The sequence below is a fragment of the Stegodyphus dumicola genome, chromosome 1 (genome assembly GCF_044657685.1).
Source record: "Stegodyphus dumicola isolate Sdum_Otavi_A_Nest chromosome 1, ASM4465768v1".
Lineage (NCBI taxonomy): Eukaryota > Metazoa > Arthropoda > Arachnida > Araneae > Eresidae > Stegodyphus > Stegodyphus dumicola.
This window is the reverse complement of record NC_140768.1, coordinates 153,480,809-153,506,491: the sequence shown is the minus strand read 5'-3', so window position 1 is coordinate 153,506,491 and position 25,683 is coordinate 153,480,809. Positions and strand designations below refer to the sequence as shown.

Below are 25,683 nucleotides of genomic sequence, written 5' to 3'. Positions count from 1 at the left end.
CATCACGGCTTGCTTTTTTGTTTTATACCATCATGACTTGCTTGTACGGCCAATTAAATTACACATTTTTTTGTAGCATTTGATTTAAACTTATTTCCTTAATTTAATTGAAGATATATTTAACATTCAAGCAGTTCAGTTCTCTCTTCGCGGCAAGGCAAAAATATCTTTAAACATCTTCATTGAAAATTGTAAAATACAGAAAAACCTAAAATACCAAATACAGTTAGAAATAGCTAAAAATACAGTTTCAGTTAAAATGAGAGCTTGTAGGAAAAAACAAGCAATTCGGCCAGCGGCAGGAAGACAGATTTTTCAATGCACAGACTTGAAAGTTAACTTTAGGTCCCACTCGATAAAAAGACACTGAAATTGGTGCACAAACTAACTAAATTCACTATTCTACTAAGAGTTTCAAATGCGAACAAATGGCAACCTCGTTAGGCTTAGTGCCACTTAAACAGCTTTTAAATTGTTGATAATTCTACAGCTATTACACCCAGATTAAAGGCATGAAAACCTTAGCTGGAATATAATTCATTCACTTTAAAAGCAAAACGTTCACACTTTACCAACATATAAAAATAAATATACTGAGAACCGGGAATTAATTTTAATTAAGATAAATCCCGCACTTGAGCTGCAGACTATCGAATTTTAAAGAAAGTAAAGAAAGTATTCAAGAGTATTTTTTAATTTTTTATTACAAAGATTATCTAATATTAATTGATAATGGCAATTTAAAACTGGCATTTTCTTTTTCTAAAGAGCAATTAAAATTAGGAAATGTGTTAACTGGGGTATCAGATAAAAACTACTAATCACCCTCAGTTTAATGCTTCAAACAGAACTTTTCAACCTGTTAGTTTTTAAAACATTAAACCCGGATGATTAATGAGTGCCGAACACACGTTTCGTTCTTCCTTCTATTATGCGACTCGAACCGCTGCTAATTAAATGCTCTAAAAATAATCGCAAAAATAATTGCAATTTTAATACAGTTTTCTTATTTCGGAAATTGATTTTTAGTCCAAAAGGGAAATTTGCCCAGAAAGAATATTAATTTCGTTTTGACATTCTGCGTTGATTCATTACAAGCGCTGTTTAACTTTTCAAATTGTTGCCACCGAATATTATCGCCCTGTATTATATTGAAAGAAATTAAATAATGAAGAATCTGCATGAATATATGTACGTTTCTCGCATTCTGATGAAACAACGGTACCTACAACCATCCAAATTTGAATAACGTAATCCTCCTGCGAATATAGGTATCTGGACCCCCAAATTTGAAATTTGGAATTTGTTTCATTATAGATTTCATATTTTGTAAAATTTTAACGAATTTTTCATTAACAAAAGGAACGAAGAACGGTATATTTAATAAATAAAGGCAGCACACAAAATGTTATAAAGCCCACCTTTGGACGTAATTTAAGATCTGTAACCTTTCATTTTTTTTTTAAATTAAGATTTTAGTCTTATGATTGAGCTTCGTTCTTTTTTAATAGCGTTTATAAGACTTATTCGTATGTTTTCGTAGTTGATTGAAAAAAAATAAAGGTTTCGAATGTTTTGTGTACATTTTTGCTAGGTCTTTATTATTATTATTATTCATTAACTTTTCCTTAATGCAAATCATTTTTTTGTATTATTTGTATTTCAGTTTAATTTGTTTTAGAATATACTTTTATTCTTTGCTAGGAACTAGTAGGGTCTCGATCAATACATCGAAGTAGCTCTTTGGCATTATGGGACTAACAGAAATACTATTTTGCATTTGAGAATATTTAATTAGCAGCGGTTTGAGTCATAAAATGGCAGGAAAAACGAAACGTGTGTTCGGTACTCATTAATATCCGAGTTTAATGTTTTAAATACTAACCCCTTGAAAAGTTTTATTTGAAGCATATTAAACTTTTAATCCCATGTAATAGTTTTTATTTGATACTCCAGTTAATACATTTTCTAACTTTAGTTGCTCTTCAGATGATGTAAATGGAACTAAAACACCCAATAATAATTTTCCAGCAGTGTTTAATTATGCAATCAAATGCATAGAGAACCAAAACTAACTCATTCCGAATTAATATTTCATCCTGCGCACAGCTGCACCTGCTTTCTACGCTTCGGCCTAGCTGGCCTGTTGCTCTCTTTTTGCTGCAAAGCTGACAAAAATGTAAATATTTTGAAACAGATACTAGTAGCGTGCCAAGTTGTTTCTGGCCGCAATATGTTTATTGAAATAAAAATAAAGACTTAATCTGCTTCGGCTGCCAGTTTTCTATTCATTACGGATCAACATTCTATGCGATCAAAATTCTTGCTGTTTATTACGGATTTAATATTCTACATATATGTGCAGTGAATACTATTTCTACGGCATTTGTGTTCTACGCCATCTAAATAGTATTTCTACAATATTATTACATCTAAGTTTGCTGTCATTACAATGAGTTAAGTGCTTATATTTTTTTATATATACTATAATTATCTTAATGCATACATTTAGTTGTGGAATACTTTATCAAATTGTTGTTATTTACAAACAATCGTTTCTCTTAAACCCATATTTCCCATTAACAGTCTGAAAACACTTAAAAAGCTATCGGAAAACCGAGCATAACAGGTTACTGAGTGTATACCAAAATAAATTATTTGACGTAAAACCTCCTGACATAACTCGGCACATTTATGTAATAAGATAACACCTTGCTCTCTTCTGTTTGTGGCCATAAGCCAAATAAAACGGAAATAGCTCCAAAAAATATTTTCAAAAATGAGAGAGAGTTTTTTTAATAATAATGCTCAGTATTTGGATCAGAAAACTACATTTCTTCTTTGAAGTTATAAGTAATCTTTTATAATATAGCACTCGGTTATAAAAGAAATGCGTTTTACGAATCAAAGAATTATTATAAAAATAAATAGTTCAATTCTGAAGTAAAAGAGAATACAAATTTTCCTCCTTGATAAGTATACTCGTTTCGCTGTTAAGTACATTTCTTAACAGTATAAATAGTTGCTAAAAAGCATTATTCAGTAGTAGTAAATAACGGGAGACAAGGCTTTCTTTCTTTATTACTGATAAACATCTTTAAAGAGAGCCTTTTATTAACTTCAAACAACTTTTCACTTTTCTGTGTCAAACTTTTTTCAAAATATTTGTTGTTTTCCTGTTTGCTTGTATTTCTTTTACTTTTTCAAATCGACTTTTTATGCTATTCTTACGTAAGTGTTTACGTACTTAGTTTTTACTTATCTTTTGCTCGTTTTCTATGTTTTCTCTGAAGCTAAGCATTTTTGAAGTTCACCTTGCACAAAAAAAAAAAAAAAGGGGGGGGGGGACAGTTCTGTATTTCTCCTCCTACTGGGCCGATTGACGAAATTTAACTTGCGTTTTTCATGTCTCGAAAGCGCGACTTAAAATATACATTAGATTTTTAATAGCATTGTTCTTGCATAGTCATTCTGACACAAAATCCAACATTTTCTGAAATAATATACCACTTTTTTTTCCATATTACGATTCTCCGACTCCAATTATGCAAACATGCCAAGTTTTCGAAAACTTGCATGAGTAGTTCTTGAAAAATCGGCTCTCAAAATTTTAGTTCCTCGATGTTAAGTGAATTTCGTATATATTTATTAATATCTCTTTTTTTAAACTTACGTGATTTCTTTTTTCACAATTACAAATTTAGGTTCAATCCAAATAAAACTCGCAGCTACTTTCTGATTTATTTTTTAAATTATATTTTTTAGTAATTTTTATAGTTTTATTTCAGTTATTTTCCGAAAACAGTTTTGAATTACAATCTGCAAAATTTTACAATCACCTTAAAGCAAATGTATTTCTAAACCTTTTTTGAATTATAACATACAAAATTTTTACCATCACCTTAAAGTAGATGTTTTCTAGGCATACCTGTGAAAAAAAGAGCTTTTCATTCAAAATTTTCCTAGATATACGTGAAATTATATATTGGTACGTTTTAAAATTTGGTGTATTTGTTATAAGCGACAATAACGCCAAATTTGGTTTACGCATGTTGTTAAAATTATTCCAAGGAATGAATAATGCATTTTTTTCCGCGCGTGCGCAGTGAAAGGGAAAGTAAAATAGGTTACCATAATTAAGAATTTTGCCAAGTGAAATTTCATGGTATGACCTTAAAAAAGTGCGACGAGATAAATTTTTAAATTTCTCAGTAAACGTCCCACATATTTTACAAAATTTAATATATAGGCATAATTTGAGTCGTGCAATTGAAATATGGAAAAAATAGGCATGTCATATCAGAAAAAGTCTGGTTTTGCGTCAAAATATTTATGTTAGAACAATTTCTCTATATAAACCTAGTATATATTCTAGTCGCGCTATCGAGACATGGAAAACGCAAGTTAAATTTGCAGATTTTGTTCATAAAACTTTATGGGCAATTATCTACTGAAGTGCTCTTTAGCAATGGTTCTCAGCCTTTTTTGCCCTGTGTACCCCTTTTATCACAGCACACACGATCATTCTACCCTCCTTTGAAAAACTGAAAAAATACGTGTATATTTATTTTAATTTAGATCATTTTTAATGTATTTCTTTAATTAAACCAGAAAAGGTATAGAAAAACCAATCCTTGAATAAAAGTAGTTTTTTATATTCATAAACTAAAACTGAATACTTAACAAGTAAATTAAAGGCTAACCACATTATCCCCTCAAAATATAACTATGACATTGCCTCCAGGAGGAAATTCCGCCCTGCTTGAGACCCCTGCTGTATAGAATCCTCTATAAAATTCTACTAAAAGATTATAAAGCTTTCGCAGAACCCAATTCTTTAGGAATAAAAAGATTGACTGCATTCTCACGCTAAAACTATGAAATTGATCTCAGGGGGAAATTCCGCCCTGGTGGAGTGCCTTTACTCAGTATATTTTTTTATAAAATTCTGTATTAATTTTAAAAAGCTTACACAGAACAGGGTTCTACCGAAATGTTACTTTGCAAAATTTTACTTTGTAAATCTTTTGCAAAAAAGTTTTATAAAGCCAATATCCCACATAGCACAAAACCATATTTAGGATATCATGAGGATGTTGCACGCGGGATATGCGCACATCCTCAAGACATCACAGAATATACCGAATCTCCTAAACACATCCTCTGCAGTGCTTAATGCCACATCCCAGTAAATCCTAAGTCCCATCGACAGAGTACGGGATGTCATTAGGATCTGAACTCCTACTTACTACATCCTCAAGACATCCCATTAGCCTCCTAAACACATCCCATTATATCCTCAGAACATCCTATCTAGGTCCAATAGACAGCGTATGGGATGCCATTAGGGTTTATATACTTTTGAAACGCTACAGAAATCTGCCAATGTTCAGAATCTGATGTACTATATGGACATAGAAGTGGAAGTATAAACGCTTTTATTCATATGTATGGAATTATTTTTTAATAAAAATGTTTCCATTTTTTTTGCTCTAGATTAATATTTTTAGTTTTTCAAATTTATATAAAGTTTTGTGCATTTCTGCGCACAGTTCTGCTTATGTAATATAAAAATTAAATTTTGTAAAAGTGTAAAATCAATATAAATCATAAAATTAGTTAAACGAATAAGTTTATATTGTTCATTTTAGAATTTTAATTACTAAAATGAATGCTTTAAACTATTGTGCATAAGCCCCTGACAAAAGGGAATTTTTTTAAATTTTTATTAAATCTAACTATTATTTAAAATACATTTATTTTACTTTAAAATGTTTCGAAATCAAAACGATGTTAAAATATTTTACCTCCGTCCTGTTTCTCTCTATTTTATCTGTTCTGTTAAAAAATCTCATCTGTTTCGAAAGTTTTCAATCACCCCCTTCGTAATCATTTTAAATTTAGCTATACCAAAAAATTCTATTAAAAAATGTTTACTTTTTATAATGATTTTAAATGATCGAAACTTTTATAGGATCTTTTGCAGTAAATTAAAGCAAAACAAGTTTAGAATTTTCTATAAACTGGATCACATATTTTCAATAGAATTCAGTTAGTTAAGTTGAGATTCTATACGTGTGACTTTTAGAAACTTTGTAGAAACGATTATGAAATCTCCGTACATAGAATATCTATACATATCTATTTATAATCTCTATATGTAACTGTGTGAAACAAGGGGCGAGCAAATACCTTAAACCGCGATCTTAAGTTCTTTTTAGTGCATCATAAGAGCAAGGCCGTCTTAAGGTGCGACAGAAAAGTGCTTGTATGACGATATTTTGCAGTGACCCCGATGCACTGCCAGGATGCGATGGGGAGATGAGAACTTCCCTACACAGCAGAAATTCTCTTAAAAACTACAATTTCAAATAGCACGCATGCTGTGCACTTAATTTCTTATTCTTTACTTTAAATAAGCCACAGACTATGAACACGGAGTCACGACGACTCTGCATGCGGGTCAGCCAATGAAATATAAAAAATGAACACGTGAATTTCAAGGAAAAACGAAGCTAAAAAACTGCATCGATGATAAGTGAAACCTTTTTATAAATTTCTAGCTTTGCATACATTTTGAGTTTTATTACAACTACTGTGTCGGGAAAACAGTTATTAATTAATATATATTTAATATGAAAGATGAAATCCCCAATATTCGGTTATTTCATCCAAATTAAGTTCCAGCTTACTTCATTTCCTGGAACTTAATTTATTGCTTCAGGTCCGGATAAATTGATTAATTTATTGCTCTTCTCATAAAGAGGATAAGTTTGGTTTATTTCATTATGGCTTCTTCTTAAAAAGAGGGATGCCTTCGTAGAGGACTTTCTAAGGGAAACTGGCTCGTATTCACGTTACACATGAAGAAAAACACGAAAACGCCCATGCAACCAGCCCGTTCATGGTATTCGAAACCCGAGCGGAACTTCCATTGTTTAACTACTTTACCGCTCGGCAGCTAATGGGCCTAGAGAGGAAGCGTATAGTTGTATTCCTGACTTGTCACATTCGCCAAATACACCAGAAACGTGATATGTTTCTATTGGTCATCAAATGATAAACATGTATGACGTTTTGTTCTTAAATAAAAATTTTAGGCTGAAATATTCTTTCCTTGAGCTCCCTATCAGACTTTTCATATTAACAATTATCGCATTTCATTATTAGTGCAAAGGGGCTTTGTCCCTGAAGGACTATTGTTTTCGTTTCGGGATTTTGCGTTGGTTCACTATAAATGTCCGCTTCACTTTTCAAACTGTTGTCACCTAATGTTAGAATCCTGCATTATATTTGAAGAAAGTAAATAAGGAAAAATCTGCATAAATACATGTATATTTCTCGCATTGTTATAAAACAACGGTACACAGAGCCATCCAATTTTGAATGACATAATCCTTTTGCGAATATGGGCATCTGGAAGCCCAAATTTGGAATTTGTTTCATTATCGATTTCATATTTTGTGAAACTTTAAGGAAGTTTGGATTAACAAACTCAAGGTTTTCAAAGAGAGCAATGGCAACGTTGTACAGAAGAAACATTTCTATCTTCAGCGCGCGAGACAGTGTATCGGAGCTTTTAAAGATACGCTCAATTTAAAATTATTTTGCGATATTGCTGTTGAACTGAATTTTATTGTTTAAGTGCGAAGAACGTGATATTTAATAAATAAAGGTAACAAACAAAATGTTAAAAAAACGCCCCTTTGGACGTAATTTAAAACCTGAAACTTTTCAGATTTTTTTTCTGGATTAAAGTTGCTGGAAATGATAGAAGAATTTTCTTCGGCAGATGCACATGCTTTTTAGTATATCAAGTGTTCTTGACTTAGGCTGACCGCTAGTACAAGCCACACATGCGCACTTGTGCTACCGTTTTGAATAGTTTGCGTCCAAAATAGTGTAAGAGGGAGATAAAAATATTGTTGAAACGTTTCTATAAGATGAAAATGCTGTTGTTGTTATCATAACGGACAGGATTAAGCAATTAAAAAGGCCGCATTAGACTCGTCACCTACTTTTCCCCAAGCTATGACTGGTGTAAAAGCTATGACTACTTTTTATTTGTTATGACTAACTGTAACCACGTTCTCCGGAAGTTAAACTATTTGCATAATTATTTCCTCTTACTTTTCGAACTATATATCATACTTCGTGACGTATTTTTCCACTTTTGTTAACTAATTTTACCTTTCGTAAAACAGAGGGGGGAAATTATGAGTAATTTAATTGAGTCATTTTTTGAGGAAAATTAGAAGAATTTAATTTCCGAATGCTCAGTTAATCATCACAAATGAAAAGTATTCATAGATAAACTTATAAGGTATTTCTCCCATCTTCCTAGCATGCTTTCGTTATGTGGTGGTCTGCACGCTGGGCGCGTATTCCAGAGGTCCGCGGTTCGATTCCCGGCGAAGGCGTTGCTCATTTTTCATCTTGCCTGCTTACAAAAATATCTAAGGTCTCTTCAAACTACTAGTAATTATCATAATATTGTTTCTTTAAAAGAAATCTACTTTTCAATAAATATATATAATAATATTAACATTACAATATCAGACGGATGTTGAGCCAACATTTGACAAACATTTGACGGTAAATGTGCCCCACAGGTCGCGCAGAGCACAATGTGTCCTACTCATTTATCTTATAACGCCCTACGGGAACCTTATATGAATTAGACTGATGGTAATTGATATGTTTTCGCAAGAGCCTACGTTCACCTACAAACATTGTTCGATGTAAATTTATCGATGTCAGAAATCGATTTGTTTGATTTTTCAATGCATTTCACTTCGAAGTAACCACCGAAATGAAGCCTAATTTCGAAACTCAAAAACAAGAGCAAACGTGTGTATCTGGCCATGTGGAGAGCATCATCGTGGCATGACGCAATATCATAATGTAACCCTGTACCTTTCATTCATGAAGTTCATTGTTAAAGTAAATTTCCGACCATTGGCAACAATCCAAACTCATCCACTGCCATAGATTCATCTTGTGTCATACAAAATATCCTTGCCTGGTTTAGACTATCGCAAAGTTTCTTTGAAGTTATCTTCGCTCATCATTGGACTTCTCTTCATCTATCATGACACTTAGAAAACTGTCTGAGAATCTTTTACTGGTCATTAACTTTTTAAATAGGATGATGCTGTGAGTAAAGCAAAAGCCTTCAGATTGTTCAAACGTTCAACATATCTTCCCAGTCTGGTGGGATTGTATGCTCAAATATTTTCTTTCTCCAATCGCTTGCCACCAGCCGTCTAGTAATTATTTAGTCGTCTAAAATAATGTAGATATATATAGAGGCCGTTCGCACACTTTTTAGACGATTTTGCTTTGCTGTGAAAAAAATTCTACTTAGAACGTTTTCTAGCTGCAACTATATTTTTGAAAGTATAAATTATCGTCTAATACTTGACAGTATTGTTTTCATGAAAAATGTAGCTTTTTAAAGAAGCAATGTTTGTGTTTTTTCCGAATAAAATGATTCCTATCTAGTTATTAAAAAAACTTTGTGAAAGCCATGATGTTTCGATAGCTGAAGCTACAATAGGTAATGTTGTCAACAACAAAAGAAAAAAAAGTTAAAATTTAGCTTCAAGTGGAAAAATTGTTCTAAATGCGCATCCAAGGAAAAAAACGGGATGTTTCTAATGTTGCAAAGGTAAGATCTTTAATGTTAAACCAAAATCCGTGAAGTCAAAAGACAGTTGCAAAATCATTAAAATGCTCAGTGTCAACTGGAAACAGAGTTATTAGTGTTGATTTGAATGAAGTGGCGAAAAAAATTATGTGCATCGTCTTTCTCCACGACATATCGACGAACGCAGAACGCGCTGCAGAATTCTTTACGACAAATATTTATCCGGATTAAAATATATATATATATTTGTCTTAATTTAATAAAAAAACTCAGAGGTTATAAAGGAAGTGCATTGCTACTCGGTCAAACATAATATATTTATGCTTCAAAATTTAATCGAAAATTCAGCAGTTTAAAAGAAATGTGTTGCTACTGCCAGAAATAAAATATTTTTATCTTCCTGCACCAGTGTGTAGTCATTTGGCCATTGTATAGTCAATCGTGTGTACTTAATTCTCCTTCCGAGTGTAGAGACATTAGGTAAATTGGAAGCAGGAGAATTGAAAAATTATCAACCTCCTTCGCCGGGAATCGAACCGCGGACCTCTGGAATACCGGCCCAGCGTGCAGAACCACTACACCACGAAGGCACTCTAGGAAGGCGGGAGAAATACCTTATATACTCCCCCTTTTAAGGGGCGACTGGGGTTTTTAGGGGGCCCGATCGCCAAATCTGGGTAAGGAGAATTATCATCCAACAGCCCTTTTTAGTTCGGGCGCCATTGTAGAGACACTGGGTAAATTGGAAGCAGAAGAATTAAAAAATTAGCAACCGCCTTCGCCGGGAATCAAACCACGGACCTCTGGAATACCGGCCCAGCGTACAGAACCACTACACCACGAAGGCAGACTATGAAGGTGGGAGAAATACCTTATCTCGTTAACTAACAGTCTAACTAATAAGCGGCTTAAAAGCAATAAACTCAGTTCTTCACCTCTGTTATTCATAGTTACTAGCTGGACTCGGGGCATAACATTAGCTCTATTCTTAAAATTATTGTGCACTTTAACTCTTTGCGTAATTCATTAGGCAGCTGGTCAATAATGACGGAAATGAAGAACTTCATCTATTGCTTTTAAATCGCGTAGTTTGTTAATTTGAAAAATTATTTCCTGGACTATTTAATAACTACGGAGATTTTTTATGGAATTTTGGGCGGATTTAGATACCTCTGATACAAGATGGATGTCGCACTGTTGTTGTTGTCGTGTCTATAATGAAGCCTATTCAAATAATCATACGAGCGAAGATGTCAGCTCTGACAATCTGCGAAACGTTATCATCGTAGAGGTTCGGTGTCTTAAGCTAGACCCCAATTTTTAACAGTTCAGCAAAGATGGTCTGACAATCGAAAGGCACAGATGGCAGTTCTGTGTCCGGGCAGTTATCACAGTTTTTAGAGTTATTTCTGCCCTCTCTGTCAATTTTCATTAATATAATTATTGAGTATTAACTGAAACCCAAAAATAACACCATCTGAGTTCAGTAGAATGATCATGCATATCTTCTATTACTATAATTACTATTTTAAGCGGCTAGCCAAGGGTTAATGAAATTATTTTACGCGGCTATCATAAGAAAGGCCGCACATTTGAGTTTTAAAATATCGAATTTTCGTGAAATTCGCAGAATTCGAATGTGCTGTCCTTAGAAACACAGTAGATAAAAATTATAAAGTGTTTCACCAAAAAATAACTGTTGATGACAGCAAAATGGCTTTATGTAAAGAGATAAAAAAATACCTTTACTGTTTCTTATGTAATTTATTTATAATTAAATTAAATTAAATTTATACGTGAATATTTAATTATTCCCTCAGCGAAACTTTAAATTAAATTAAAATAAAGGTTATTGACTCTAAGAGACAAAGTAATTTATACCTCCTGAAAACCTTGCCCAGTTTTTTTTAATTGCTTGGCAACTTCCTGAACATGGGTTGCAATCTCTTTTAAAATGCAAACTCCTCATTGTATAGACACAGCATACATTGAAAGATAGACCTTTTGTACTGGAAAAAATTACTGATGATGATACAGACATTTTTAGAGGACTTTGCTTTGCAATTATCCTCTGCTACTTGAAAGTTTTGTTTTCATGCAAAATGGCGCTTTTAAAGAAGCATTGGATAGAAGGCTATGTATGTGCTCTTTACAAAGAAAATTTCGTGTCTAGTAATTAAAAAGCGATATGAAAGCCATGGTTTTTCGATACCTAAAACTACGATAGGTCATATTGTCAACACGAAAGGGAAACAAAATGTTAAGATCAAATTCACGTATTGTCAGGAACATAGTTTATACCCAATTTTCAAATGGAAAATATCTTCCCTATAGCCACAGTCCCATCAAACAGTAGAACTGCATCAAGTCAAAGCAAGCAGCCATAATCAAAATGTACTATTAATTTCCTGTTAAAACTGGAACAGGAAACGGGAATCACTCCTGTTCCTACTAAATTCTTCTGATATGTAATCCATGGAATTTTGCGATTTTGGACTTTCAGATAGCGGATTGTCCAGACGCCGACTTACAACCCTCCTTGGACTTCGGAACGCAGAAGAGGCATGGGATAAAATATTATTCTGATACTACAAAAGAGTTTTTTGTTCTGGAAATTACGAAAATAGTGAAAAACAGGAGTTCGGTAAAATATTTGTGTAAATACTAATAAAATTGCGTAAAAAATGTGCCATCAGCCACTGTACTAAAAAAATTTTGAAAAAGTCCTTTTTTAAATGTGTTACTTAGTTTTAAGCTAATTATTTTATTCCTACGGATCATTTTTATATGCAGAGTTTAATACACTAACAACCTTTGTATCAAAGATTTTCAGCGCATTAAATAAATAAACAGAAATACTATTACACAACATTGTGCAGTTTTCTGCTTTGCGAAGTAGGACGATTAGTAGAGAGGAAACTTGCAGGTGCAGTTTCGAACCTCTTTAAGGACTACTTGTTTTATGTTGTCTCTCCCATTTCCTTACAGGCGCAGTTCCTTGCGAAAAATTTCTATAGCGGTTGAAAGACCTCTATATGAATTCCCCTAAAACCTTATGGGTAAATCTCTAGAGAATAAGTTCCTGTATAAAACTCTGTAATTTTTTTAAGCTTTCGTAGAAAAGAAGAAAATACAGAAATATAGAAACGTTGCTCTGCAAAATCAGGTAAAACTTTATAGGATTTCATTCGATTTTATCCATTCCTATACAGATGAAAAATAATATACGACTCGAAATATCAATTACAGTTTATACTGAAACGAAGTTAGGAATAAAATGCTGCAATCACTAATAAAGAATCCAATAAAGATGGCATTTCAATCAAATTTATGCGCTGCGAAGGAATGCTCAACCATAAAATTTTGCTCCTCTTGGGAAAAGCTCATCTCCATTTGTACCGAACGAAAGGGTTTTAAAGTTAATAACAATGCAAATGAAATTTCAAATAATATATATTACAAATAATATACATTTGAAACAATATATATTGTCTTGTAACACTAAAGATAACTAAAAAAACTATTTATTTCAGCGACTGGCAAAATATTGCTCAAACAATAAACCATGAAAACGTAAAGAACATAAAAATAAACATAATTAACATAAAAATATTTAATATTTTTAATAAGAAATTTCATTATTTAAACGAAATTTGAAATTTAAACGCATTTTTTAAATTTATCAGATTGCAAGCAAAAAAGAAGAAGTATTTATAAGAACTTCATTTAATGCTTATGAAGTCCTTAGTTTGTTATTCATTTATACATAGATTAAATCTGAAAGTTAAATAGCTTATGCTTTACTGAATGGCACATAGAAGATAAGAAATTATTTTATTTCGAGAGTGGAAACACATTGCTTTTAAATAGCAGTGGCATCAGAGAATTGTATAACACCAGAGTGGCTCTACCTGAGGCACAATCTCTGTCAAATAAAACTTATCATTGTAAATCATATAAACTTATTATTGTAAATTATGTAATTCCCGAGATTTTGGATTGAAATTGAAAGATAAATATATCTCATTTTTCCAAATGGCACAGGAAATTAAAATGTTGCATACTGAAATATGTTGCCACTTCTCGCCAAAATTCATTACATTCGTGTAATGTACAATATAACTAGATAAAAAAATTAAAATTAAAAACAAATTCTGAAAGGTTTCATATTTTAAATTATGTTCAAAGGGGCGTTTTTTTTTACATTTTGTGTGTTACCTTTCTTTATTCAATATCATGTTCTTCGCCCTTAAACCATAAAATTCAGTTCAACAGCAATATCTCAAAATAATTTTTAAATGAGCACATCTTTAAAATTTCCGATACATAGTCTCGTGTGTTGGAGATAAAAATGTTTTATTTCCATACAGAGCTACCACTGCTCGCTTTAAAATCGTTTATTTTGTTAATAGAAAATTACTTGAAGTGTTACAAAATATTAAATCGATAATAAAACAAATTTCAAATTCAACTTAAGGCTTCCACATATTCTATGGAAGATTACGTTATTCAAATTTCGATGGTTCTAGGTACCGTCGTTTTATCCATAATGCGAGAAACATACTACATTTATGCAGATTCTTCATTATTTAATTTCTTTAAATGCAAGAGAAGGCGATAATATATGGTAGCAACGATTTGAAAAGTGATACAGCCTTTTAAAGTTCTCGACGCAAAATGCCACAATGAAATTAATAGTCCTTCAGGGCAAATTAACCGTTTGGACTAAAAATTCGGGCTTCGAAATGCTTGCGTTCGTGTGGAGTTTACGAGTGGAAATTTGTCAACGCTAGATGCCGTCGTTTTTCCACAATGGGAGAAACATACATACGTACAGACGCACATGTAGATTCTTTGTGCAGACTATATGGGATCATAAGAGATAAATAAGCACTTTTTATTTTGAAATGTTGAAACATTTTTTAATAGACTTTTGGCCCTATTTTTAGCTCACTATTTTTCGCTTTTCAATTTATGCAACATTTTCAGTAACTTTTTGTGTTGTATTGCTTAAAGTTTAAACCTTACAAAACTTTAAAACCAATTTAAATCACAAAATTAATTAGAAGACTGAAAAAAACTGCTTTTCGTTATTGTATCTGTGCTGGTCATAACAGGAATGGTTTATTACATTTATTAAAATTTAACTTTTTAAAAAAGTATTAATTTAATTAAATATTTTTAATCGATAGATATTGAAGTTTTTCATTTAAAAAAATCATATGTAATCCGAAAACTTTCATCCTCTCTCCCCTCTCCATATCAGAAATCGCTGTAAAATTTAGGTAAAGATATTCTATTCAAAAATAAATACAATTTTATTGATTTTATTATGATTTGAAGCACTAAAAAAAACTCATATAGAATCCTTCATTTAAATTTTAAAAAATTAAAAAGGAAACTTTTAGAATTCCTTATAATAAAAGCCCCATTTTCTATAAAATTAATCTGATAGTTTAAGTAGAATTATATTAGTTCATTCTATACACAACATATAAAATTCTATATCTGGCACCTTTAGAAACTCTGAATATATTTTAGTAATAATCTCTGCCCAAATCTGTACAGAACAGTTATACTCTACAGGGTGTAAATGTTGCAACAAATTTCTAGGGCAAGTAGGGCACATCATAAGGATTAAGAATTGCATAGGAATCCATGTCCGGATATGTCAGGGGTAAATGGTAGCAGAGGCAGAAGATGGGAAAAGAAACAAGAGTGATTAATTTGAAACATGTATTGGACATGAATACAAATGGTGTACGACAGCTTGAAGATTACAACAGATGCCCGAAGTTTGCACCATCTGACGCCAAACATGCCTGACACCGACTGACCATTTATTGCCGGACATGGTCAAACACACCGGGAATTTCTTTGATTAAAACAGCTGCGCAGGCACGTCTTGCCGTGAGATCCGTTTCGGACACAACTGGATCGTGATACACAACACTTTTGATGGCTTCCCACAAAAAGAAATCAAAGCTCGATAAATCCGGTAAGAGTGCAGGGCAAGGAACTGGTCCACTACGCCCAATCCATCGATGCGGGAATGGTCTGTTCAAATGGCTACCAATACCCAGCCCAAAATGAGCAGGGGCCCTCATCATGTTGGAATCACATGTTGCACTTCCCATTTGGTGGAACATCGTTCAAGCAAATAGGGAACAACCTGTTCCAGAAGGCTCAAATAATTCGCGGCATTCAAATGGTCTGTCGATGTCAGGCATGGGTCCGTGACACTTAGCCGACAACCACTTAACCGACACCAGTTAGCCGACAGGACATTTAGCCGACACGGGCACTTAGCCGACACGGACATTTAGCCTACAGTACATTTAGCCGACACGGACACTTAGCCGACAGGTCATTTAGCCGACACGGACAGTTAGCCGACAATACATTTAGCCGACAAGGACACTTAGCCGACAGGACATTTAGCCGACACGGACAGTTAGCCGACAGGACATTTAGCCGACACGGACAGTTAGCCGACAGGACATTTAGCCGACAAGGACATTTAGCCGACAGGACATTTAGCCGACACGGACAGTTAGCCGACAAGACATTTGGCCGACACAGAAAGTTAGCTGTTAGGACAGTTAGCTACGGGACACTTAACTGTCAAGACACTTAGTCAACAGGTTACTAAGCCGACAGTGACGTTTAACAGACACGTACCCAAAAATTATTTAAACTATCAATTACAAAATTTCTCGACTACTCCATAAGTTCAATATCGAAGTCATTTTTTTCACCTATCAGTAAAATTCATTTTTCTATTCTTAAAGATCTCATATGTGCTATTAATTATTGTGTTAATTTAGCATTGTTTGATATGTATCGTGCTGTTTGGTGTACATTGGCCAAATTGAAAAAGCGCTGAAATTTCTCGAAAATGAATAAAACAAAACCTCAAAGAATATTTTACTTCTAAATTAAACATTATGCACTAGTTTAGGGCTATAAACATTAACCTAAGTATATATTTTTAAGCGAGAGGCGTAATCAATAAAATGTTACAGAATTTTTATCTCAAGAATGGTGGCATGAACTGCAAATTATAGAGGTCACAAATAATTTATACCTTTGCTTGTCTTAAAAATTCACTTTTTTTAATTGCTTTTAATAACAAAATAAAATATATTTGCTAAACTAACCCTGACCACCATATGTTTCCATAAAAAGTATAATTCATGAATAACAATAATTTTTATTGCATTATTCAGATTTCTCATGACAGGGAAAGAAAACTTCCTTAGTGGGAAGAGCCAAACGATTTTGTAAGGGTTTGGTTTTGTTTTATTTAATTATGGCAAAGCACACTAGGGTTATCTGCCTAAGGGAGGGATGCCTTCGTGGAGGACTTTCTAACGGAAACTGGCTCGTATACACGTTACACATGGAGAAAACCACGAAAACGCCCATGCAGCCAGCCCGTTCCGCGGGATTCGAACTTCGGACTTAACTACCAGTGCTCAGCGACTTTACCGCTCGGCCGCACGATTTAGTAAAGGAAAGAATGTCACATGATGTGATGTGTAAAATAGTAATGAAACGTAAAGGTATTAAAAATTTGAAAGCATTTGGAAGAGCGAGATTGGAAAATTAATATCATTAAGTAAACAAGAAAAATTATTAATGAAGTGAAAGTGTTCAATAGAACCCAGTTGATTAAATGAAGAAGCTTTATGGATAATTTTTGAAGATCTCACATTAAAATGTAATTAAGTGACCGCCGTACTTAGCTAAAAAAATTCGTTTTTCCTTTCGAAATTTCATTCATATTCCCTGACGAGAAATTTCAGCGCTTTATAAAGGGATGCCTTCGTGGAGGACTTTTTAAGGGAAACTGGCTCGTATACACGTTACACATGGGTAAAACCACGATACCACCCATTCAGGCAGCCCGTTCCCGGGATTCGAACCGAACTACCAGTGTTCAGCAACGTTACCGCTTGGCCGCTGGTGGGCCCGTAAGAAAGAGTAGGGACGATCTGGATTACTTTAACACGGAAACCGCTCGCGTTTATATCACATAACTGTTTTTAATTATTAAATGTGATACGTTGTATAAGTGATGAAATTATGAAAGTCCCAGTTTTTGCACACAAGATTTAACATATCTCATAAAAGCACTTTTTACTGCATTTTGCGCATTTTTTTCAAGCGTAATTCTTGTATAAATTTCTTTACTTTAGTAAAACGGTAAAGTCCTAAACGCAAAACTTATGAACTTACTTTTGTGAACAAATAAAGTAAAATTAAAGAATACTGATAGCATATGATGCTTTGAAACAAATAAGGTAAAATTAAACAAGATGTGATAATTTTCTTTGATTTTATGAGCATTTTCAGGCAGTAATTTTTAAAATTATTATAACATAACAAGACTATCATTTATTTGATTATATGATCATTAATTATTAACATTGCAAGATGATTATGTATTTTAGTAATTCATAAAATTCGGAGCATAAACATTTTTGAGTGTAATGAGGGGCAAAAAAGGATAAACTCTGGAAGCACTCAGCAATATAATTTTATATTACGTCCAAAGCAGCGTTTTTGTAACGTTTTGCGTGTTACCTTTATTTATTAAACATCATGTTCTTCGCAAATAAACCACATAAAATTTAATTCAAGAACAATATCACAAAATATTTGAAAATGACATATCTTTAGAATTTCCGCGCTGGAGATTGTTATTTTCTGTACAGGGTTGCCATTGCTTGCTTTGAACTCGTTAAGTTTCTTAATCAAAACTTCGTTAAAGTTACAAATCAAATATATAATAAAATATCAAATGGATTAAAACAAATTTGAAATTAGGCCGTCCAGGTGAACATGTTCGGGTGGAGGATTACGTTATTCAAAATTTTATGATTCTAAATTCTGTTGTTTTTTTACACTGCGAGAGAAACATACATGCATTCATGCAGATATTTTATTACTTAATTTCTTTAAATATAATACAGGGCGATAATATTTGGTGGCAACAGTTTGCAAAGTGAAACGGACATTTATAGTAAAACAAAGCAAAATCCCTTTCGAAACTAATAGCTTTTCTGAGCTGCCGCCCTTTTGGGTTAATAAAATAAATTAGCAATAAACAAGAAAACTTATGCAGAACTAGACATAAATTTAAAAAAAATAATCACTATAAAATACTAGCACAATTAATTATGACAGTTAAATACAATTTTTAACATTAGAATAAATGCATAAAAATTATTAAAGTGTTAATCACTATTATGTATTATGAAATATTATTGAAATAAAACTTCTTTGCAGAATATTATGCTATAATATTCAGATATATGTTTAAAAAAAGCAGTACAAATAAGAAATTTAAGCAAAAACTTTCAAAAATCCATTTTTTTCGATTTTAATATTTTTCACTTATTTACGTCAATAAAAAGCATAAAAATTTTAAGAGAAAATTGTTTGTTTGAATTTTTCTATTATTTCAGATTTAAAATATTATTTTTTAAAAGAAGGCGATACGAATTTCCTTACAGCATAGGAAAAGCTAAAAAATATCCAGACCTGAAAGCATGTAACAGCTTTATAATTATTTAGAACATTAATTACGCTTGATAAACATGCTAAATTTTTAAAAATCAATCTCAGTTTCAAAAATAAAAATATCTAAAAACTCTAATTTGTGAAATGAGGTGCTATCACCAGCTTTTTCTTGAAAATTATACGCGCTGCAATAGCCAACTATTGTTAAGTTTCTGTAAGTCGTCCCTACTCCTCCGGATGTGGTCAAGGTGACAGCCGGCAATACGCCAAGGCAAGGGAGAAAACCCATTTGGGTTGGTCTATTTCTTATAAGGTCCATGGATACATATCAAACAATGCTAAATTAACACAATAATTAAAAGTATATATGAGATCTTTAAGAATCGAAAAATGAATTTTACTGATAGTGAAAAAATAACTTAAATTACTTAATTTACTTTAATTTAATTGAACTTACGGAGAAGTCGAGAAATTTGTAATTGATAGTAAGTTTGAACAATTATTGGGTACGTGCCAGCTAAACTTTACTGTCGGCTTTGTGTCCTGTCGAATAAATGTGTTGATAGTTAAGTGTCCCGTAATTAAATGTCTTGACGGCTAACTCTCGGTGTCAGCAAAATGTCCTGTCGGCTAAATGTCCTGTCGGCTAAGTGTCCTTTTCGGCTAAGTGTCTTGTCGGCTAACTGTCCGTATCGGCTAAATGACCTGTCGGTTAAGTGTCCGTGTCGGCTAAATGTCCTGTCGGCTAAGTGTCCGTGTCGGCTAAGTGTCCGTGTCGGTTAAATGTCCTGCAGGCTAAATGTCCTGTCGGCTAAGTGTCCCTGTCGGCTAAATGTCCTGTCGGCTAAGTGTCCCTGTGGGCTAAATGTCCTGTCGGCTAAGTGTCCTTGTGGGCTAAATGTCCTGTCGGCTAAGTGTCCATGTCGGCTAAGTGTCCCTGTCGGCTAAATGTCTTGTCGGTTAAGTGTCCTGTCGGCTAAGTGTCCGCGACCGGTCAGGCAGGTTTGACTTCTGATGGTGTAAATTTCGGGCATCTGTTGTCACATTCAAGCTGTCGTAGACCATTTGTATTCATGTTTAATAAATGTTTCAAATTAATCACTCTTGCTTCTTTCCTCATGTTTTACCTCTGCTACCACTTACCCCTGGCATTTCCGGGTTATAGGCTCCTTATGATGTGCCCTATGATGTGATTATGAGGCTCCTTATGATGTGCCTTAATCCTTATGATGTGCCCTACTTCTTCTAGAAGTTTGTCGCAACATTTACGGTACATCATGTATATCTCTTCAGAACCTCTGCATATAACACTGTAAAATCTATATCTAAAATTTTATAGAATTCTATAGAGTATCTCTGACTGTACAAAAGAGTATAATTATAAAAGTTTTTGGAAAAAGTTTAACATTGGATGTTTTATAAAATTTCATAATACATTTTCTTAGGCTCCCTTTGCTAAATTCATCTATCCTGATCGACCGCTAATAATAGTGCGAAATAACTTACTTAAATACAGCATTTTGATACTAAACACCCATCCTAACTCTCAATATATAAAATTATTTAAAACGTTTTTTATTTCAGAGATTTGATGAAGAAATTACATGAAACTTTAAAGTTAAAAGTGTATTATAGAAATACTATAAAAAAATCCGATGTTAAACTTGTTCTGAATCTTCTAGAATTATGTTCCTGTTTTCTGTAAATTAGTTCCGAAATCTTCTACAGAGTTCTATAAAATTTATATATATCTGCTACACAAAACACAAATTTAATAGAGATAGCTAGATATTCTATAGGAACTTGTGTAAAAAGTCTATAAAATGTGCAGAGTTTCAAAAGGTTTTGTTTATCTGATTATATTAAAGAACTCGAAAACTATCTTTTTAAGAGAAGCCATGCTTTCGTGAAGAACTTTCTAAGAGAAACCTGCTCGTATCCACGCTATGGTGGGAAAATCACTAAATTGCCGTTTGCTTGGCAAAATCTGGACTATAATTCTAAAGACTTCTAAACAAGTTTCCTTCCTTTAATTTTCTATAAAATATTAAGGAGACTCATACACCTTAAAACCCATAAGATCTTCGAATATGTGACTGTTGCAAGAATTGGAATAACTTATTTATTTTAACAGCAATTACTTCCAACTTTTTACAGATGACTACATAATATAGCTGCTTTCTGAAATAGTAATCAGAAAGTTTGTGTTGCCACAAATATTTTTATAATTTAATCCGCTTTGTCACAAAATTATTCGTCATTTTTCCACCTTGCGCGCACAGTTTAAAACATTCTGTTGCATAATTTAATTCGATATTTAATATATAGCTTTTATAACTTTTAGAAACTACTGTGAACAAAACATTCTAAGAATTTCATGTTAAATTTTTATTTTATTTGGAGTTGAGTTTATAAAATGTATATTATTAAAAAAACTTGGAATGTTTTCGTTCATAAAATTTTTTAATATTAAAATATTCATCAGATTTTTGGTTCAGTTAGAAAATAGTGTCCATATAAAGAATTTCATCCTATTCCAAGTATGTACCTTTAGCCATTTTTAAAATATCATGCGCACAAGGTGGAAACATGACGAAACATTTTGTCACAAAGCGGATAAATTACAAAAGACTGTCCAAATATTGCAGAAAATGTCACATAAATTTAGAAGCTAAAATATATTAAGCTAGAGGAAAAAGATGAAAATTTCCGTTCAAAAACTATTTAACACCTAGGAATAAAAATTATTTACTTTAGCTCTTCTGTACGCCATATTGTACACCAGAAATTGCAAATTTGTTTGCAGTTTCAAAACAGCGCATATTACTATGGAATATCATTCTGCACTTCATAAAATTTCTATATGATTTTGCAAAGCAATATTTCTATAGAATTCTGTTCTGTAAAAGCTTTATGAAATTTCAATCGAATTTTTCAGAGAAACATTTCTATAGAGGATTCTATAAAATTCTTTCAAAATTTCCATAGAACTCTATCAGCTTCCATAACAAATTTTCGTAAAAGGTAATAACCGCGGTTACTTAACGATTAATGCTTAGTGATTATGTGTGGCTCTTAAAGCTACATCAGCATGCAGTTTTCTTACAAAATATTTGCAAAAAAGATTATACATAAATAAGAAGTCTACATTTATCAACAACAGTTTTAAAAAACATGCGTTACTAAAAATTGTCTTACCTGATTTAAGGAATTATCCTCTTTGGTCGGTTCAATTTTCGGTTTCGTTTTTAGAGCAGTGGTTGCATTAGATATGGAGGACGAAACTGTGATTTTTTTATCCACCTCTTTTTGGGATGTAACAGGTTTAGGTTTAGGAGGTGGTTCATCTGATTCTTCACTTTCTGATTCTTCTTCACTGCTAGAAAATGAAGGAACTTTGGCTTTTGCGACGACGACAGGCTGAACCTTAACAGCTTCCGGAGATTTAAAACTACCAAACCTGGCCAAGACAGGTTTAGTTGTTTCCTTTGGTTTACTGTCAACAGTTATAGATGCATCCGGTTTTGTATATTTATTATCCACTGTTTCATTTTTCTTTGTGTCTAACTTAGCTTTATCTAAAGTCTTTGGAAGTTCAATTTTATTTGCAATATCGGATTTAGTGTCTTTAACTTTGCTGTCTGTTTTAGACACCTCTAGTTTTTCTTCCTTTAACTTAGTGTCTGTAGTTTTTAACGCCTTAGCCTCAGATAGTTGAATCTCAGTTTTGTCTTTAAGTTTAGAATCTGTTGCCCCTTCGAATTTCGAAGCACGGGCTCTAATTTCGCTAAATTTTGTGTCTCTAAGTCTCACTTCACCGAACTTAGTTTCAACCGGCCTTCTTTCTCCGAATTTAGATTCAAATGCTTTCTTTTCGGTTGTTTTAGAATCACGATTTTCTGAAATCTGGGATTCAAATTTTGACCTAAAACTACTGCTTCTGCCTAGAGATTCATTTTCGGTTGTTTTCGGACCTAATTTCAAAGATGAATGTTTAGTTTCCTCAGCTTTATTTTCACTATTCTTTTTGTCGGCAGTTTTTTTCAATAAATCAAAACGATTTTCTAATGTTTTAGGTGGCAGCTGTGGAGGCTTTTCGAGCTCTTCGGTCTTACCAGCAGCTGATCTACTGCGCAGCCGCACTTCAGAAAGCTTTGTGAAATTTGTCGTAGAATTTTCCTGACCTTTCGGTTCAGGGGCTGATAGAGATTTAGAAGTTTCCGTTTTTGTTTTGTCTTGTGATTCATAACTATCTCTTTGCCTTCTCCTCGATGACGAATCAGGAAGGCGTATGACTGCCACAGTTTCAACGTTTCTATCGTCTGTATCATTAGCAATTTCTGTACTTTTGTAGCTGGCTCGCGAATCGTCTGCGTTTCGGAATAAGGAATCTATTTTTTCTTTTTGTTCTAAATTGATTTTTTTCTCTTCGAACCAACTAGATGTGGATGATGATCTTTGTCGAGTGCGTCGACCTAAAGAAGTTGTCTCTGTAATGGTAAAGCTAGCAGACTGGTCTACCTCAGAGGACACTTCTGATTTGGGTGTCTCTGTGACCGCCACTGATTCCCTTCGACGTCGGGGCAAGGGAAGAGTGAACGTAGTTGATACTTCATTGTTCGTATTATGGTCATGGATATCTTTGAAACATCTACGACAACGGTTAGGCCTCACGTGATGGGGAACGAAGCCAGGACACACAGTATTCATATTGAAATCTGGATCATAAAACAACTTTTTTTACACCTCAAACCAATATTTTAAAAATATTGTTCTTTTAATTTATAAATAGCTACCCTATGTATAATATACACGAGTATATAAAGATATGCATGTGTAATTCTCCAGTATGGAATGATTATATGAGAAATCTATATATTTGATTATAATGGTGGAACCATATGAAAAGATGCTTAGTTAAAGGAACTTGACTTACATGGGCAGGAGGTTTGTTTTTAGAAGCTATGGAAAGAAATGTATCCGCTAGTAAAATGCTGGGACGTCCACGACAACAATTCGCTTCTTTTCCGGTTTCACATAAACACTTTATCCAGGATTAAATTGCAAATTTACTTAAACTTGCGATTCTGAAACTGCATATAAACAATATCACAATTCACAAAGCAGCAAACACGTGTAAACGAAAACTAAGTGATCTATACACCACTGAGCGATTCACTAAAAGCAGAACTTTTCCAAGCTGTGTGATAAATTATTACACAAAAGCGAAGGATTTCATTTTCTGACACAAAGATAAAAGAGGCGCAAATTTACAGCAGAAACACAACAGGGGCCCCGTTTAGCGGCCCCTTATTAACGCATTCGGGGCCGCTCGCTTTCAAAATGTACAAGAATTGGTCCACGCATTTTGCGAACTTCGTCAAGACACGCAGGGTTGCCGCAAAGGAAGAAAGTTTTCATCGCCAAGCGTAACTTAAACGTCTGAACTCGGATAAAAAAAAAAAAAAAAAAAAAAAAAATGTTCGTAAACTTTTTCTGGCTTCTATCTTCTATCTTCTTTTTTTTATTTAAATCTCTCACCAAACACCAAATTTTTTTTTCTCCTTTGATTGCTACAGTGAACTAAAATAAGTAAACTATAGAAGATGCAATTCTTCTTCTTAAGCATAGAATTCTATTTAGTTAGATAATTGAAGATCTAATTTGAGGTAATAAAAATTGCTAAAGCAGAAACTATTCGGAACTGTTTGAAAGATTCTTACACAAAAGAGAAAAAAAAAAAAAAAGATAAAAGCGGATTTACAGCGGAAAGACGAGAGGAACTTGTTGCATTTTATTTACAAAATTGTTTTGAATTAGAATTCAGGAACTGCTAAAAGTAAATACGTTTCAAGCGTTGTCTTAAATTTTAAAAGTATGTAAAACAAGTGGTGCACTTTAGAATTCAATTAATTAAGAATTAAATTTTTTTTAGTGTTAAGCAAAACCCTGTTTATCAGAAATAATTGAGAGAAAAACCATTTCGGGCAACTCTCCTCCTTCCCTTCTCGAACAGCCGATAGTCACACTGGTTTTTTACACATAAAAAAAGGGGGGGGTCTCGGTTCACTTTCCAAAATAATGTAATTTTAAGGTACTTTGTATAAAATAATGAGAATTACCTTAAATTGTTTTTTAATATGTGTTTCAATTGTTGTTGTTTATGCTCACTTGTCTGAGGTAGTCAGCTCAAGCCCACGAAATTCTTCATGGCAAGGAGCGCTAGATTACACCTGTCATTGGCAACAGCCTTGAGCACCTAACAGGTGACAGTTCCACCAACCCAAACGAGAGGACTTTCGGCTCACTGCATATCAATAGTTTACTGAAGTCAAATCAATAGTTTACTGAAGTCATATTTGTTGATTAAATGGGTTTTCGAATTTACTGATTCATTTTTTCTCTCATTTCGGTTAGGCTGGTTTCGGTTAAGCTGACTAGTTTGGTTAAGACTAACTTTAATGTAATTTAATTGTTTTTAAGTTAGGAAAATTTTTATTCTTATT

At 33.1% G+C, this 25,683-nt stretch overlaps 1 protein-coding gene across 1 annotated transcript in view; it reads right to left on the bottom strand.

Moving 5' to 3' along the window:
• LOC118188743 (uncharacterized) overlaps nucleotides 1-24,519 on the bottom strand; it is a 240,108-nt gene extending 215,589 nt beyond the window's left edge. The window contains exon 1 of the mRNA XM_085822219.1: nucleotides 22,376-24,519. Coding sequence (XP_085678345.1) covers nucleotides 22,376-23,887 — 1,512 coding nt within the window. The 5' untranslated portion in view covers nucleotides 23,888-24,519. The remainder of the gene's footprint in view (nucleotides 1-22,375) is intronic.
• Between the last annotated feature and the right edge of the window lie 1,164 nt (nucleotides 24,520-25,683).